The 19,044-nt window shown below is 45.0% G+C and overlaps 1 protein-coding gene across 3 annotated transcripts in view; it reads left to right on the top strand.

The window, feature by feature from the left end:
• Positions 1 to 19,044, top strand: part of LOC142250831 (connector enhancer of kinase suppressor of ras 2-like) — a 405,387-nt gene that overhangs the window by 247,417 nt on the left and 138,926 nt on the right. For all 3 annotated transcript variants that reach the window (XM_075323079.1, XM_075323076.1, XM_075323077.1), the window contains exon 5: positions 7,639 to 7,680. In XM_075323079.1, coding sequence (XP_075179194.1) covers positions 7,639 to 7,680 — 42 coding nt within the window. The remainder of the gene's footprint in view (positions 1 to 7,638; positions 7,681 to 19,044) is intronic.

The raw sequence follows: 19,044 nt of genomic DNA, 5'->3' as shown, positions 1-19,044 counted from the left end.
AATGCCACCAAATACTAATGACAAGGAGCAAACGTCACTGTGCAGAAAGGAATAAAAATGCCTGAAAACATTTTCTCTCTCTCAGTATTCTGGATAGCGGAGGGAAAAACCTGCAGATGTGTCTTTATAGAGAGTGGAGAGAAAAACCTGCAGATGTGTCTTTATAGACAGTGGAGGGGAACTAAGGCGGGCTTTGCACACATTCGCACATTCGGCGTCGCAGTCGATATCGTAGTGTGTAAATCCTTTTTGATACGATTAACGAGCGCAAAAGCGTCGTTATTGTATGATCAGTGTAGGGTCTGACATTTCCTTAATTTGGCAGTAGCGACAGGTACGATGTTGTTCCTCGTTCCTGCGGCAGCACACATCGCTGTGTGAGAAGCCGCAGGAGCGAGGAACATCTGCTACCTGCGTCACCGCGTCTCACGCCGGCTATGCGGAAGGACGAAGGTGGGCGGGATGTTTACGTCCCGCTCATCTCCACCCCTCCGTTTCTATTGGCCGCCTGCCGTGTGACGTCGCTGTGATGCCGCATGACCCACCCCCTTAGGAAGGATGCGGGTCACCGGCCAGAGCGACGTCGCAGGGCAGGTGAGAGCATGTGAAGCTGCCGTAGCGATAATATTCGCTACGGCAGCAATCACGGGGGCGGGGACTATTGCGCTCGGCATCGCAGCATCGGCTTGCGATGTTGTAGTGTGCAAAGCCCGCCTAAGGGTTTCAACTGTATATACCCAATATCTCTCTATATAGAATCTGATTCCTTATGAATGCCAACATGTCCTTTGACACACTGCAGCAAACCATGATCCCCTCCCTTCATATTCCAAAATAATGACCCCCCCAACACCCTCAAGACCACCACTGCCTCGCTACAGACACTGGGTAAAGGTGCTGGACCGGCCGAGCATCTCCAGATCTAAACCCTATGGAGCATCTGTGGGGTCTCCTCACATAAAAGGTGGAACGCGAGGTCTGTAACATCCACCAGCTCCGGGATCATCATGGAGGATGAGGAGGATTCAGCGGCTCCTGTGAAGCTCTAGTGACCTCCAGGCCCAAGAGAGTTATGACCATGCTGGAAAATAATGGTGGCCACCCAAAATATTCACACCAAGGGCACAATTTGGCCATTTTCACTTAGGGGTGTACTCACTTTTTGTTGCCAGTGGTTTAGACACTAATGGCTGTGTGTTGAGTAAATTAGATGACACCACATTTACATTGTTAGACAAGCTGCGCACTAACACTGTACATTGTATCAAAGGGTGATGAAAAAAATACAATAAAATATTTTCAAAAAATGTGAGGGGTGTACTCACTTTTGTGGTAAATTGCACATAGAGACACCTGTCTCCTCATTCCGCTTTGTCTTTATAAATCGTAAAGACGTCTTCTCGGATTTCCCATGAATGGATTTTTGGTGACTCAGAGGCGGTATCCGGAGTCAGGAGGACATGGCTGCGATCAGTCAGCAGGTTCTCGGTGACGGGTCCACTCTCTGCTACGTCCACGCTGCAGGTCTCCCGCCGTCATCCCCACTATCCTGAGTGAAATTAATCTGACAGATAAATTAGGAAGATTAAAGACGTCAGTTCTGAACGCAAAAGTCAAAACCAATCTGATCCCAGCGCGACGCTGCGGCGAACGCATTGTGACATCTCACACAGCGAGCGCAACGACTATAGATGATTCATCAAACAACAAACTATATACCAAGCAAATAACTGCGTGATATAAAGGGGCTGATACACAGCGCTGCGCAAAGGTTTCAGGCAGGTGTGTGAATAGGGCGGAAAGTAAGAAGCGTCATAAATAGAAGTCATAATAGATTATTTCAATTACCAAAAGTCAAAGTAAATGAAATAGGAAATATAAATCCACTAAGTATTCAGTGACCGCCCGTCACCTCTTTCCGCAGTATTCAGTGACCGCCCGTCTCCTCCATCCTCAGCATTCAGTGACCGCCCGTCACCTCCATCCTCAGTATTCAGTGACCGCCCATCTCCTCCGTCCTCAGTATTCAGTGACCGCCCATCTCCTCCGTCCTCAGTATTCAGTGTCCGACCGTCACCTCCGTCCTCAGTATTCAGTGTCCGACCGTCACCTCCGTCCTCAGTATTCAGTGACCGCCCATCTCCTCCGTCCTCAGTATTCAGTGACCGCCCATCTCCTCTGTCCTCAGTATTCAGTGACCGCCCATCTCCTCCATCCTCAGTATTCAGTGTCCGACCGTCACCTCCATCCTCAGTATTCAGTGACCGCCCATCTCCTCCGTCCTCAGTATTCAGTGACCGCCCATCTCCTCTGTCCTCAGTATTCAGTGACCGCCCATCTCCTCCGTCCTCAGTATTCAGTGACCGCCCATCTCCTCCGTCCTCAGTATTCAGTGACCGCCCATCTCCTCTGTCCTCAGTATTCAGTGACCGCCCATCTCCTCCGTCCTCAGTATTCAGTGACCGCCCATCTCCTCTGTCCTCAGTATTCAGTGACCGCCCATCTCCTCCATCCTCAGTATTCAGTGTCCGACCGTCGCCTCCATCCTCAGTATTCAGTGACCGCCTGTCGCCTCCATCCTCAGTATTCAGTGACCGCCCATCTCCTTCGTCCTCAGTATTCAGTGACTGCCCGTCTCCTCTGTCCTCAGTATTCAGTGACCGCCCGTCTCCTCCATCCTCAGTATTCAGTGACCGCCCGTCTCCTCCATCCTCAGTATTCAGTGACCGCCCGTCTCCTCCGTCCTCAGTATTCAGTGACCGCCCGTCTCCTCCATCCTCAGTATTCAGTGACTGCCCGTCTCCTCCATCCTCAGTATTCAGTGACTGCCCGTCTCCTCCATCCTCAGTATTCAGTGACTGCCCGTCGCCTCCATCCTCAGTATTCAGTGACCGCCTGTCTCCTCCATCCTCAGTATTCAGTGACTGCCCGGTCTCCTCTATCCTCAGTATTCAGTAACCCCTCCATCTCCTCCATCCTCAGTATCCAGTGACCTCCCGTCTCCTCCATCCTCAGTATCCAGTGACCGCCCGTCTCCTCCATCCTCAGTATTCAGTGACTGCCCGTCTCCTCCATCCTCAGTATTCAGTGACTGCCCGTCGCCTCCATCCTCAGTATTCAGTGACCTCCTGTCTCCTCCATCCTCAGTATTCAGTGACTGCCTGTCTCCTCCATCCTCAGTATTCAGTGACCGCCCGTCTCCTCCGTCCTCAGTATCCAGTGACCGCCCGTCTTCTCCATCCTCAGTATTCAGTGACCGCACGTCTCCTCCGTCCTCAGTATCCAGTGACCGCCCGTCTTCTCCATCCTCAGTATTCAGTGACCGCACGTCTCCTCCATCCTCAGTATTCAGTGACCGCCCGTCGCCTCCGTCCTCAGTATTCTGTGACCGCCCGTCTTCTCCATCCTCAGTATTCAGTGACCGCCCGTCACCTCCGTCCTCGGTATTCAGTGACCGCCTGTCACCTCCGTCCTCGGTATTCAGTGACTGTCTGTCGCCTTTGTCCTCAATATTCTGTGACCAAATACTCAATATGGAGGCGTCATGTGCTCACCAGATACTGAGGGGATTTAGATTTCTCTTTTCTTCATTCTCTTTGTGTTTTATCTATTATCACTTGTATTTCTGAAGCTTCTTATTGTGCAGCATTTTTCACACCTGCCCAATATGTTTCCCGTGTTGTAAAGGTTTGATACATGAGGTTCGATACAGTCTACTGTGTATTAATGCTTATTGTTACATGAATGTCATAAACCTTCTATAACTTATAGCAGAATTGAAAACTTGATGAAGCTCCGCGTCCTGGGGTCTTCCATGGATACAACAGACACAGACTCTGCGCTCATAAATCAAATAAGTCAATAGAAGACCACATTTCAGCACCTGGAGACCCGTGATTGACATTAGCCTCACTCAGGCCTGTTGTGCTACACTGTAAAAGCCAAGTCTAGCACCCGGAAGAAAACATAGGGGCGCCCACCACCCCATGAATTACTGCAGCATAAAATTCACCAGGGCACGGAGAAGAATCCAGGACCGCGGAGAGCGCAGTCTGTCCCGCATGGAAAGGCCTTTCTGTGTCCCACAATGGATTTAACAGGAAATATTGTATTACGGTCTTAGGAAAAATTAAGGGCGGTGTTTTATTTTCACTATATGTGGATATAACAATACTCAGTTTATAAAGACCATAAAAAAGACAAGAACACTCCGACTTCACAGTCATTGACAACACAGGTCACATTTCTTACATTTCATTCTGAAAGTTTTATAAATGTGAAGATCAAATATTGATTAATTTCTCCCACGGCAGCAGAGGCTCAGTGCTGGTCTATTCTGCAGCGCTGGGGTCCTGGGATCACATCCCACCAAGAACAACATCTGCCTGGAGATTGTATGTTCTCCCCGTGTTTCGTGGGTTTCCTCCCACACTCCAAAGACATACAGATAGGGAATTTAGATTGTGAGCCCCAATGGGGACAGTGATGATCACATCAGTAAAGCGCTGTGGTATATGACAGAGATACAAAATAAACAGTTTGGTCATTCAGTTCCATTAATTATTTGCCGCAATCCTGGGCGTTCCTGTGTTTCTTCTTTGTGTCCTGGGCAACTTTATGTCCAAAAATTACAAGGTTCATAATAATAAACACTAAGGGGCCCTTTGCACACTACGACGTTGCAAGCTGATGCTGCGATGCCGAGCGCGATAGTCCCCACCCCCGTCGCAGCTGCGATATCACGGTGATAGTTGGTGTAGCGAACATTATCGCTACGCCAGCTTCACATGCACTCACCTGCCCTGCGACGTCGCTCTGGCCGGCGAACCGCCTCCTTATTAAGGGGGCGGGTCGTGTGGCGTCATAGCGACGTCACACGGCAGGCGGCCAATAGAAGCGGAGGGGCGGAGCTGAGCGGGACGTAAACATCCCACCCACCTCCTTCCTTCCGCATAGCTGGCGTGAGCCGCAGGACGCAGGTAAGGAGATGTTCCTCGCTCCTGCGGCTTCACACACAGCGATGTGCGCTGCCGCAGGAACAAGGAACAACATCGCAACATCGGTCCTTCCGAAATTATGGAAATGACTGACACTACACCGATGATACGATTTGGACGTTTTTACGCTCCTTAATCGTATCAAAAAGGATTTACACACTATGATGTCGACTGCGACGCCGGATGTGCAGCACTTTCAATTTGACCCCACCAACATCGCAGCTGCAATGTCATAGTGTGCAAAGTGCCCCTAACTCTTCTGCTTTTGGTATTAACTTTGTTTCTTTTACTCTTTCTCCCTTTCTCTCTGTTTAGTCCCTCACTTGTTTGTACTGTGCCCCTTCCTTCCTTCCTTCCAATTCCTGCCTTCCTTTTTTGTTCTGCCTTTGATCTTTTCTTCCTTTTTCTCTGCAGTATTTTCTTTCTTCCTATCAGTCACTATTTTTTTTCCATTTCTCTTTTTAAACTCTTCTTTTGTATCTGCTGATTCCTAATTTTTTTCTCCATCTCTTTTAATTTCTTTTTTCTTCTTTTTTTTCTATCTGTGTTTTTTTGTTTTCCGACCTCACTCTTTCCCTCAATCACTCTTTCTTGCCTCCTTTCTATTTTTCTGTTTCTTTTCTCCATCTTTTTCTTTTGCATATTCTCCTCTTTTTTCGTATTTCTTCCCTCTTTCTCCTTGTTTATCCCTTTTTCCCTCTTTCTTCTTTCTTTCTTTCTTTCTTTCTCTTTTTCGCTCCTTTCTCTACTCACTCCCTCTTTCTCTTCTTCTTTATTTCTTTCGCTTTTCCCCTCTTTTTTTTCCTCTCACTTCCTCTTCTTTATTTCTTTCTCTTTTCCCCTCCTTTCTCCTCTCACTCCCTCTTGCTCTTCTTTATTTCTTTCTCTTTTCCCCTCCTTTCTCCTCTCACTCCCTCTTTGTCTTCTTTATTTCTTTCTCTTTTCCCCTCTTTTCTCCTCTCACTCCCCCTTTGTAGTTTTCTGACCTCTTTCTTCCTTTTAATGAACTGACAGTTTATTAAGTTGTCATCCAGCTGACATTTCGCCCAGCTGCTTTATAGGGAATCTCTGTACCAGACACAGTCGCTGGATAATTATAGAATTGCGCTTCATTCGCCGCAGTATAACGATCACATGGACGTGTGACTCCATCTCACAGAATCCTGTAGCGAGGGCTTCAAATAGAAGGGAATCTGCTTCTATTAAATGGCCCCAAAGCATCTGAAATATGGAAAGAAGCAACGGTGCAAATGTGTAGTCTCCTCCCCTCTGTGTAGTCTGCTCCCCTCTGTGCAGTCTCCTCCCCTCTGTGCAGTCTCCTCCCCTGTGTGCAGTCTCCTCCCCTGTGTGCAGTCTCCTCCCTTGTGTGCAGTCTCCTCCCCTCTTTGCAGTCTCCTCCCCTGTGTGCAGTCTCCTCCCCTGTGTGCAGTCTCCTCCCCTGTGTGCAGTCTCCTCCCCTGTGTGCAGTCTCCTCCCCTGTGTGCAGTCTCCTCCCCTCTGTGCAGTCTCCTCCCCTGTGTGCAGTCTCCTCCCCTGTGTGCAGTCTCCTCCCCTCTGTGTAGTCTCCTCCCCTCTGTGCAGTCTCCTCCCCTGTGTGTAGTCTTCTCCCCTCTGTGCAGTCTCCTCCCCTCTGTGCAGTCTCCTCCCCTGTGTGCAGTCTCCTCCCCTGTGTGCAGTCTCCTCCCCTGTGTGCAGTCTCCTCCCCTGTGTGCAGTCTCCTTCCCTCTGTGCAACTCCTCCCCTCTGTGCAGTCTCCTCCCCTGTGTGCAGTCTCCTTCCCTCTGTGCAGTCTCCTCCCCTGTGTGCAGTCTCCTCCCCTGTGTGCAGTCTCCTCCCCTGTGTGCAGTCTCCTCCCCTGTGTGCAGTCTCCTCCCCTCTGTGCAGTCTCCTCCCCTGTGTGCAGTCTCCTCCCTTGTGTGTAGTCTCCTCCCCTCTGTGCAGTCTCCTCTCCTGTGCAGAATGTGCACTATATATTCTGCCGCAGATTGTACAGATAATAACCTGACAGTCTGCACAGCGCCGCTCAATATACGCTTTGGATTTTCTGGATAACACTTGTCATCTACAACCCCAGTATTCTTAGGGTTTCTTCATACGCAGCAATTTTGTGCTATTTTTTTCCATGTTTTTGAAGGGTAAAAATGTAGCATTTTACGATACCAATAAAGTGAATGAGAGCATGAATGCCGCGGTATCTGGCATGTGCGGTGCTACTCCTCACAATGTCTATGGGGCTGATGGGGACAGCCGAGTGCTGCCATTCCCATCCATCCCATTGACTCTGATGGAGCAGCGGGGTTTATTCTCAATCACTGAAATTTGTGCAGCCAAATTTTGCCTTGTGGCTGCTGAACCCTCAGATTCCTCCAGGATGTAAAGAGATCTTCAGAGAAAAGATGAATGAAGTGGTGGCGTCATGATATGGGGGAGGGGCGGCTCCAGGACGGTCGTCCGAATTGATAACAGAAATAATGCTTGGAAGTTAATAGCAGTGAAGGTCAATGATAATTAATTTTGTTAATTAGGTGTTGCGCTGAACTTATCTGTGTGTGACACTGTACATGCTGAATACTCTCAGAATATCAATGTATGGGAAAATGTAGGAACGTTTCTTTGATCTTTTTTTTTTTTCTTTTCCCAGGATTGCACCGTGTACGAAACAGAAAATAAAATCCTCCATGTGGTGAGTGTCGTCCTGTTCAATAACATAAAGCTGCAAAATCTGTGATGTCATCTGCAGGGGTGGGGTCAGGGTCTGCAGAGGCACCTCCCATGCTTAGGGCTAGGAAGGCTCCTCCCATGCTTAGTGCTAGGGAGACCCCTCCCATGCTTATGTCACGCCCCGGGGCAGCTGAGCTGCTCAGATCCGGACGATCCGTGGCTCGAGGTGTCCTGGATCCGGGGGCACCGTCGATCAGTTTTTAAATGAAAAGGGAAAAATAATAAAAATAGCCCGACAACGCCACTTGCAGTGCGCGGCCAGGGATAGTAGGGCCGCCACTGCCGGTCCTCAATGGGGATGATGGATGGGGCAGTGTGGATGGTGAAGCCTTCCGTGAGTAGGGCTTTTCCCTAGGGGTAGGTAGGGGTTAACGTGGAGGCGCGGGTAAATAACTCAGTCCAGACAGGGGAGTGCAGTTTGGTCGCTTTACTTAAAGCTGGGTTCGCACCATGGGGACGTGCTGGATCCTAGGTGCGCCCAAGTCCTGTGTCCCTGTGCCAGCCGACCTGGTGCCACTCTCCCACCGATGCACTCGTGTGTGTGGGTCCTCCCTGGCGTGGAGCACTTGGAGGTCCTCCTAGTGTCTGGGTCCTGCCGCAGGCAGCTTGGACTATTTGAGGGAATATGTCCTGGAGGTGGCAGATGAGTCCTGGAAACCCACCCGCCTGGCAGAGTTAACAGATGGCTTGAAGTTCCGGTCTGTTCTGGGATCTGCACCCCGTGCGTGCAAAGTACTGGGAGCCCTGGATGTCCACCCCACAGGATTCCTCTGTCCTCGGAGCTTGCTCTCTCGCTCTCCAGCTACTTTCACCCCTGAGTGGCTGTTGTTTCTCCTCAGGTCCTTGCGGTGTCTTTCTATTCCTCTTTCTCTGTGTCTTAAGATTCCTTTGTCTGTATTGACACCTTTCTTACGACTGCTCACTTTAGACTCTTCACAACAACCTTCTCCTTCCTCTCTCCTCAACCAACCTCCTAACAACTAGCTCCTCTCGCTTTCTACCCACACTCCCCAGGTCACTTTCTCCTCCCCCAGGTCTGATATCTCCATCCCCAGTTGGCTGCCTGTTAGCTCACAGTGCCCAGCCCTGTCACCTGGTTATATCTGAGTCTCCTGCCCTGGTTTTGGAGTGTAAGTGTCCTGGTGTGCTGGTGTGTATACTGACTGGCACAGTTATGTAGAACCCGAGCTGTTACAGTGATGTTACCTTGTTTTGTGACACCTGGTTACTGCAGGGGCGTCACACTTAGTGTTAGGGAGGCCCCTCCCACGCTTAGTGCTAGGGAGGCCCCTCCCACTCTTAGTGCTAGGGAGGCCCCTCCCACGCTTAGTGCTAGGGAGGCCCCTCCCACGCTTAGTGCTAGGGAGGCCCCTCCCACGCTCAGTGCTAGGGAGGCCCCTCCCACGCTCAGTACTAGGGAGGCCCCTCCCACGCTCAGTACTAGGGAGGCCCCTCCCACACTCAGTACTAGGGAGGCCCCTACCACGCTTAGTGCTAGGGAGGCACCTCTCACACTTAGTGCTAGGAGCTTTTGTTTATTGTATTTATTAGTGGGCACTCGAGTATGACTGCTAACTATAATTATAGCAAAAAAACCCACAAATCCCGCTACCAATCTATAGACCAAGAAATAAAAACAGTTATAAGAGGAAAAGGAAAAATGATTAAAGTGAAGCGGGGTGAGTGGGGTGAGTGGGACTGGACTCTGCGGCTCGTGGGTCCTCACCTTGGTGCAGTCCATGAGGCGGCGTCTCCTATCTATGTTATGTCTTCTTTGTTGCATTGCGAGACCTCGATTGTGGGGTCTGCCCATCAGCGCCCCCCGCAGATCTCATGAGGGATTTAGTTGCATTCGTTCAGTGTGAAGATGCCAGACAAGACAGGTCACTGCTCACTGACATAATCTGGGGTCACCTGTCCATCATTGACCTACCGCTCCTGACAGCTGAGGGTTTGTTACAATGTATCGGTTCACACAATCTTGTGTGTCTTTGATATAATCAGTCCATGAACCAGCAGAGGACGGACCTAGCGCCATCCTGAGCCGTCTGCGGTGTCAGGACAAGTCTGCCCGGGTATTTACCCTCTGAATGTTTCCATCCACTGACAGCAAACAGAGATCTTGAAAAGGACGTGAAATGAATCCCAGCTGCAGAACTTAATTTATGATGTTATGTATCTCATCACTACAACTCCTCTCTGAGGTTCTGGAATATTTGATAATCCAGCGCTCGTAATTCCGGATGAAAGGACTTTTGGTGGTCATGTTGAGGGGTGATGGTCGGTACGAGCCCACCTGACGCTCACATTGAGGCTGACAACCCCCATCCTCCGCTCTGATGAGTGTAATCGCCGCGCTCTGATCCTCCCGGAGCCGCTTTATGACACTTAAGTTAACATAGACCGTGATCCGCAAGTCGGTGTTATTTTCTGTGTCGCCTGTCAAGCGGCGTATTTTCATAAACACGTCCCACTCGCTCATTGTGCGCCGACCGTGAATGTAAACAAACATCTCGCGCTTAAATGGAAAATTCTCGGCTCAAGCTGTGTCATTCATTCGTGCTGCACGGAGGCCGCCGCTCACCTCTCCGGAGAGCGCACTTCAGGGCCTGCCTGCCGCTCCGCGCTCTACACAAGATCAGCGCGCCGGATTATTACCGCAGGTGAACACTTCACGTGCCAGCCACGGAAACGTCTACTATTCACGTCTGTACGCGGAGATACGTGACAGCCCCAAAGTCGCCCACACACGGCTGACACGTAGATTTACAAATGTCTGCGCCACCATCCGTGCCGTATTCTGACTTTTATATTATCCTCCTTGGCGACAGAGCAGAGCTCGCTCAATACCGCACAGGTGCCCACATCTAAGATAAGGGCGTGTTCACACAGTGCTGTTTTTACACCGTTTCAGAGAATTGTCAGGAAGAACACTGCGTACATTATATGCATTCTTTGTGCTTTTAAATGGGTGAAATTGAAAATGCAACAAAAACGCTGTGGTCCAAAATACACTGCAGCTTAAAAACACGCAAGGAAAAAAAATGCACAGTGTGTATGAGAACTTAGAAATCTCAATTATTTTGCAGGAACTATTAAACGCTTTTTTTTTCCTGCATGGGAAAAAAATGCAGCTAAAATTGCAAGGCGCAGTCAGAGCTTAGCAATTCATCCACTTTAATACCTGCAATTTAGAAGAGGGCGTCAACTCATCAATAATTGTGTTGTCAAAAACATTCAAAAATAATAAAAAAAAAATCTAAAAATAAAATGTATGCGTAACAGGTTAAATCAGCTTCATTTTTCGAAAACATACGATAAATATCAAAATATAAAAATGTAATAAAATCAATATATTTGGTTTTGCTTCTTGCATCATTTCCCAAACTAATAGAATATAAAAATATTCATTCCACAAAAAAAAAGAAACACCAGAGTTGCCATTTTTCGGTTGCCACACTTCGTTCAAAGATGCATTTGCGCCTATTTTTGTTTAGTTTTTCCTTTTTGTTTTGCGCCAAAGTCTTCTTTTAAGCTGCACCTGTTCTGAGTCTCCTTTGTTCTCCTTTTCTTTTTCCCCCCTGTGGTTGTGTTTCTTGTAATCCGGATATTTGCCGCAGATTCATCAAATGCTACTTTTTAAAAAGTCGCTACATTTTTGCACAAATATACCCCAGCTCCTTCCCACCTCCCGCTCCCCCAGAGTGATTCTATTATAATAATAATAATAATTTATTCATTTATATAGCGCTATTAATTCCATAGCACTTTACATACATTGGGAGCACTGTCCCCATTGGGGCTCACAATCTAAATTCCCTATCTGTATGTCTTTGGAGTGTGGGAGGAAACCGGAGAACCCGGAGGAAACCCACGCAAACACGGGGAGAACATACAAACTCCTTGCTGATGTTGTCCTTGGTGGGATTTGAACCCAGGACCCCAGCGTTGCAAGACTGCAGTGCTCACCACTGAGCCACCAGAAGACTGCAGTGCTCACCACTGAGCCACCACAAGACTGCAGTGCTAACCACTGAGCCACCATGCCACCTATTCTATTAATATTTGTCACATTTTTTGGCGCACACCTTAGTGGTGCATGGGACATTTAAAAGGATTATGTGACTTTTTACTCCAAATATGTAAAGGACTAAAAAAAAAAAAATAATTTGTCAACCAGTTTGGTACATTATGAAGAGTTTACAGCGAAATGTGTCAACAAATGTCAGGCGACAAAAATGAAAAGTCGCTACAAAGAAGCCACAAATGATGCTTTAGGGTCAATGACGAGGCACGGAGTCACATATTATAGAGTAATCATCAATTTAATATTTTTTTCTGTAACTCAATGGTGTATATGAAAATACTAAAGTTTTTAATATCTGTTATCAGAGGCATTCCCTCTTTTCTTCTCCTGGTCTGATTATTCATTCTCAAAATTCCAGGGTAAAATCAGTCTTCCGTGAATACAGAGATTCCCATTACTGAGGCAAGAGATGACATTTGGTGCTCATAAAGCTGTATGGAGACATTTCAGGAATGTCGGTCTCTGCCTCCAGCTCCTCCCCTACTCCATAGAACTTCATAAGCACCAACTGTCATTTCCTATATCAGTAATGGGGATATCTGTCCTCACTGAATATAGATTTTACAGATTTACCCATGAAGTGAGAGTGAAAAATCAGTCCAGGAGTAGAAGAAATGGATTTCCCTGATAAGATACAATGCCTTGCGAAAGTATTCAGCCCCCTTGAATTTTTCAACCTTTTCCCACATTTCAGGCTTCAAACATAAAGATAAAAATTTTAATCTGATGATGAAGAATCAACAACAAGTGACACAATTGTGAAGTTGAACAAAATTTATTGCTTATTTTAAACTTTTTTAAAAAATAAAAAACTGAAAATAGGGGTGTGCAATATTATTGGTCCCCTTTAAGTTAATACTTTAATACTTTGTAGCGCCCCCCTTTTGCTGCGATTACAGCTGCAGTCTCTTGGGGTATGTGTCTATCAGTTTTGCACATGGAGAGGCTGAAATTCTCGCCCATTCTTCCTTTGTAAACAGTTGGAGCTGAGTGAGGTTGGATGGAGGTGTTTGTGAACAGCAGTTTTCAGCTCTTTCCACAGATTCTCGATTGGGTTCAGGTCTGGACTGTGACTTTGCCATTCTAACACCTGGATACGTTTATTTGTGAACCATTCCATTGTAGATTTTGCTTTATATTTGGGATCATTGTTTTGTTGGAAGACAAATCTCCGTCCCAGTCTCGGGTCTTTTGCAGACTCCAACAGGTTTTCTTCAAGAATGGTCCTGTATTTGGCTCCATCCATCTTCCTATCAATTTTAACCATCTTCCCTGTCCCTGCTGAAGAAAAGCAGGCCCAAACCATGATGCTGACACCACCATGTTTGACAGTGGGGATGGTGTGTTCAGGGTGATGAGCTGTATTGTTTTTACACCAAACATATAGTTTGGCATTGTGCCCAAATAGTTGGATTTTGTTTTCATCTAACCAGAGCACCTTCTTCCACATGTTTGGTGTCTCCCGGTGGCTTGTGGCAAACTTTAAACGACACTTTTTATGGATATCTTTGAGAAATGGCTTTCTTCTTGCCACTCTCCCATAAAGGCCAGATTTGTGCAGTGTACGACTGATTGTTGTCCTATGGACAGACTCTCCCACCTCAGCTGTAGATCTCTGCAGATCATCCAGAGGGATCATGGGCCTCTTGGCTGCATCTCTGATCAGTCTTCTCCTTGTCTGAGATGAAAGTTTGGCTGGACGGCCGGGTCTTGGTAGATTTGCAGTGGTATGATACTCCTTTCATTACTATATGATCGCTTGCACAGTGCTCTTTGGGATGTTTACAGTTGTGGAAATCTTTTTGTAACCAAATCCAGCTTTAAACTTCTCCACAACAGTATCACGGACCTGCTTGTTGTGTTCCTTGGTCTTCATGATGCTCTCTGCGCTTTACACAGAACCCTGAGACTATCACAGAGCAGGTGCATTTATACGGAGACTTGATTACACACAGGGGCTTATATTTATCATCATCAGTCATTTAGGACAACATTGGATCATTCAGAGATCCTCAATCAACTTCTGGAGTGAGTTTGCTGCACTGAAAGTAAAGGGGATGAATAATATTGCACGCCCCAATTTTCAGTTATTTTTTTTTTAAAAAGTTTAAAATAAGCAATAAATTTCGTTCAACTTCACAATTGTGTCACTTGTTGTTGATTCTTCACCATAAGATTAAAATTTTTATCTCTATGTTTGAAGCCTGAAATGTGGGAAAAGGTTGAAAAATTCAAGGGGGCCGAATACTTTCGCAAGGCACTGTATATTACTCAGGTTCTTATTTTCACATGTACTAGTGATTTATGGAATAAAAAAAAAATCAAGAGTTTCTAAGTATTTTTAGTTTAAGTATCTGTTGTATGGAGAAGCGCAGAAGATACATTGGGAAGCAACAATGTTGCCACTTCCCACATTGGAATTTTTTGGGAGGAGAATGGATGGATATTTTGTTACTTTTTTGCACCTTCTTTTTGCTTTTTCTTTTTTTCTTCTGGGTCGACAAATCTTTGAACATCTCTGCAGTAACTACACTAAACAGAGGGGAAGCTCAATAAGTCTCTTCAGCTGCGGCGTCTTCTCCCAAACGACCGCAATCTCCCCTCAGATATTATTGTCCCACTGAGAGACCAAAACTGAGACACAGCAGACGACCGGCGGCTCCTCCGACAATAAAACTCTGCCGCGTCTTATTTATACTTTTAATAAAAGTCGTTTCCTGCGCCGATTCCTTGAGGGCGTGTGGAGAAGCAGCCATAATTACAGATCGCTGGTTATAAGGTGGTCAGGAATAAACCAAAACCCAGGGCAACATGGCGGAACACATCGTGCCGCCGCCTGCTCAGCTTTAAGGTTTTTATGACATTTATTTAATTTAATTATTACTGTTTCTTCTTGTTTTAATACTTTAGTTGACCTGATGTGAACCATCATTAAAGGGCCGGTGTCCAGTCTTGGTGTTTCAATTGTAGATGACTTTGGGATGAAATTTTTTTTTAGGGAAGGAGCCCTGATGAATCTGATTACTGGAAAAGGAGGAAGAACAACCTTCAAATAAAGATCAAGTAATAAAATATTGCCAGCGCTTCATTGTTTTATTACTCTTTATGCAGTGCTGTAAGTAGAAACTGACATTATGAGGATGACATAGGTCATAACCATGGAGTGTTTTCGTTTTAGGTACCTAAAAAACAGTCATTTTGGCTCAAGGACAGGTCTCCTCTGTGAGCTGCTGTCCTAATGTGCTGGGGATACCACCCTTATTTTTTTAATCTGTCTTTAAGAATGCCGGACTGCTGATTAATAGCAGAGGGACATCTGCAAATCGTGTATATTCTTTGGATTTGCTGAGTTGAATATTACCTTTCCATTCCATACATTTCTCCTGGAGGAGATGAGATAATTGTTTGTATCAACTTCCGTAACGTGTCTTAGGAATGATTCTTCTTTTCTCATGTTATATAGTAATATCCAAAATATTGCTAACTTTGTTGTAACTATGTTACCTGTAAAAGATTTGCTGCTTTTTAAGAGACTCCAATAAAGAGTTAGCCGATGTGTTGTCCATAGAAAAAAATAAATCATCTATATATCACTCTTAGAAGATGACATGTATTTAAAAAAAAAAAGTGTGGATAAATAAAATGCTCTTCAAAGGCTACAATGAAAATGTTAGCACAACTGGGGTCACTTAGGTGCCCATAGCGGTACCTTTACAGTGTAGCAATTATTGGAATGATACAGGACACAGATTAAGGACACTTGCTCACATGAAATGTTATATTGCTGTAATATCCATATTAATGAACAAGACATCCAGGAGTGATTTTGGAGCTCTGTGATTAGCTGTATGGAGTCACTTAACCCCTTTCCGACATCCATCACACATACGGTGCAAGTCACTAGAAGGTGTTCGGATCCAGCTCACGGGTTGAACTCGACTCATAGTCGGCAGTTAATGGCTGTGTATTACAGCCAGTACCTACCTGTAACAATCGCAAGTGGAGTGGAGCTTACAAATGTTAACCTGTTAAATGCCACTGTCAAACCCTGACAGAAACATTAACAGCATACCAGCAGGCACACAACCGTGATGTGATTGTGGGGTGCCGATGAGATGGTATGACAGCCAGGGGTCTGCTGATGACCTCCATGCTAGTCATTACGAAGCCCCCAGCCTGGACTTTAAAGGGGACCATGATTTTTACTATAGGCAGCAATATGTGGTATTGCTGTATACGTGTAGTACAAGCGATCAGACAATTGCAGCTTCAAGTCCCCTAATTACAGTGTAAAGATAAAAAACAAAAGTTTAATATATATATATATATATATATATATATATATATATATATATATATATATATATATATATATATAAACACTTTTCCTCCATTAAAACTACAATTAGTAAACATACCCATGTAATATCTCCATATTCAGAAAACTCTGATCTACTAAAACCTAAAAATAATTACCATGGTTCATAAACAGCATAACAGAAATAAATTGTAAAAACTCCAAAAGTGCTGTAAAAAGCAGTTAAAATGTCAGATCTATCCCAAAATGCATCAATAAAAATGTTCTTTCCCCGCAAAAAAATAACAAGCGCACAACTCCAGTAAAAAATAAAAATGTCACTGGTCTCTGAAAATGGTGACCTAATCAAAAACATATTCAAGTGGTTAGAAAATTGAGTATGGATAAAACTTAGTTCTGCAATAAGATACAAAGATTTGGTGATAAATGTTCAGTTGGTGATTGGATCCCCAAAATGATGGGGCGGCCGGGTGCACTGATTTATGAACCTTGATTAGCTGATGAAAAAAATAAAAAGAGTATTAAAGTTGGAGGTGAATAAATCGTCCCTTTCATTTTTTTTTAGATGGATTCATGATAGGCCGAGTTTATGAATTGTTGCAGTTGTTTGTCCATGGAAGGAGTGGGGTCTGGCGAGTCGTATTCTCTCTTCCTCTGTAGAGTCTTTCCTATCTTGAAGACCAAACTCTCGCCCTTGTCAGCTGCTAACAATAGAGTAAACGTCTCTTCTATAAGCCGTTCTTTTATCTCGGGCGAGGTTATCACTGTGTGTCGGCAGATGAGTGATGGCATTTTGTAGCTCATCTGCCACAGGCTGTGACAGGTGGAGATGTAGTTGTCCTGTTTTTTTCAGAGGGGTAAAAGATGGATTTAAAGTTCATTTTTTGATTAATCTATCGAGATTATGGAACAAATGACATTTTTGTAATTAGAGGTGGTGTAAAAAGACAAGGTCCACAAAATCCAATTTCACAAACCTCAAGCTTTTTAATTTTTAACCTTAACAGCCTATGCCATGTCTCCAATTGTTATTTCTCTATGTGTGTTAGATGACACATACGTAATCATGAACAAAATCCTTTATTAAGGACAGATAGTTCATTAGAGGTCTGATAAAATGAAGTTGAGGATGGTGATATCTGTATCAGATGATATTGTAAATAGAGGTGTCCCTCTTTCCCTCCTACAGTTATTTCTCAGCAGGACCCATTCTATGCCACATGTGCAGGTGTCCTTCATCTCTGACAGGATGAAATTGATACTATGCAGTAGTTTTCAAATTCCAGCAAACAATGTTCCTGCAGAGTAAAGGTACCGCTATGGGGACTTGAAAACCCCCCAGTTATGCAAACCTTTTTATGAGATCCTTTAAGAAGCATTTTCTATTTCTCAGCAGGACCCATTCTATGCCACGTGTGCTGGTGTCCTTCATCTGTGACAGTATGAAATTGATACTAAGTAGTATCTTTCAAAATCTAGCAAACAGTGTTTCTGAAGTTTAAGGTACCGCTATGGGGACGTCAGCAACCCCCAGTTATGCAAACCTTTTTATGAGAGCCTTCAAGAAGCATTTTCTATTTCTCAGAAGGACCCATTCTATGCCACGTGTGCTGGTGTCCTTCGTCTGTGACAGTATGAAATTGGTACTGAGCAGTATCTTTCAAAATACAGCAAATGGTGTTCCTAAAGTGTAAAGGTACCGCTATGGGGACGTTAGCAACCCCTAGTTATGCAAACCTTTTTATGAGAGCCTTCAAGGAGCATTTTCTATTTCTCAGCAGGACCCATTCTATGCCACATGTGCTGGTGTCCTTCATCATTGACAGTATGAAATTGATACTATGCAGTAGCTTTCAAATTCCAGCAAACAATGTTCCTGCGATGTAAAGGTACCGCGATGGGGCCCTGAGCAACCCCAGTTATGTAAACCTTTTCATGACAGCCCTCAAGGAGCATTTTCATCAGAAAAAGATTATCAGTATCTTGGATCCTGTCATATCACATGAGAAAAGAAGAATTATTACTAAGACACTCTTTAATGAAGTTGATACAAATTGTTATCTCATCTCCTATAGCAGCCATTGTATTAAAGGGAAAAATAATATTCGACTCAGCAAATAAAAACCCAGATGCAAGATGTGTACATGTCCCTCTGCTTTTAACCAGGAGTCCTACATTCTTAATGACAGATTCAAACATAAAGGGAGGAATCCTGAGCACATGAGGACAGCAGCTCACAGAGGAGACCTTTTCCTCTAGCAATATGACTGTTTGGTATCTAGAACAGAGATTCGATGGTTCTGACCAAAGTCTACCTCACAATATCAAATTCACACCTACAGCTCTGCCCACAAAGTAATAAAGCAATGAAAAACTGGCACATATTATTGGATCATCCTTATTTGCAGGAGATTATTCCTCTTTTTCCACTAATCACATTTATAAGGGCTCCTTCCCTAAAAAATATTTTGGCGTTAAATAGTCTACGATTGAAACACCAATCCACCTGCCTTGCTACCAAGAAAGGTCGCTCTAGATGTGGATCCGATGAATTTGCTGTGACAATATATTCAATAACCAGTCTGATTTTCGTTTCCTATACCACCAATGGAAAACTTCAAAATTAGATATTTTTTATAACTGCTCATTCAGATTAGTTACCTTTTTTAGTCAATTACAGCCGCAAGAAACATTATGAAGTTCGTACACCCCCAAGAACTACAAAATCGGCTAAATACACACAGGTCTAATTGTAAGAAGACATTAATGATGCAAAACACTGTACGATGAAACATGAGTGGAACATGTGTAATTTCATCCAACCTGTTGACCAGGTCATGTTGGACTGGCCTCATATATTCCAGACCCTATACAGATGGAGGGATTTAGGATATACAGTAAAAACTCAACCCCTCACTCTT

The sequence above is a fragment of the Anomaloglossus baeobatrachus genome, chromosome 9 (genome assembly GCF_048569485.1).
Source record: "Anomaloglossus baeobatrachus isolate aAnoBae1 chromosome 9, aAnoBae1.hap1, whole genome shotgun sequence".
Classification (NCBI taxonomy): domain Eukaryota; kingdom Metazoa; phylum Chordata; class Amphibia; order Anura; family Aromobatidae; genus Anomaloglossus; species Anomaloglossus baeobatrachus.
This window is presented reverse-complemented; position numbering and strand designations above follow the sequence as displayed.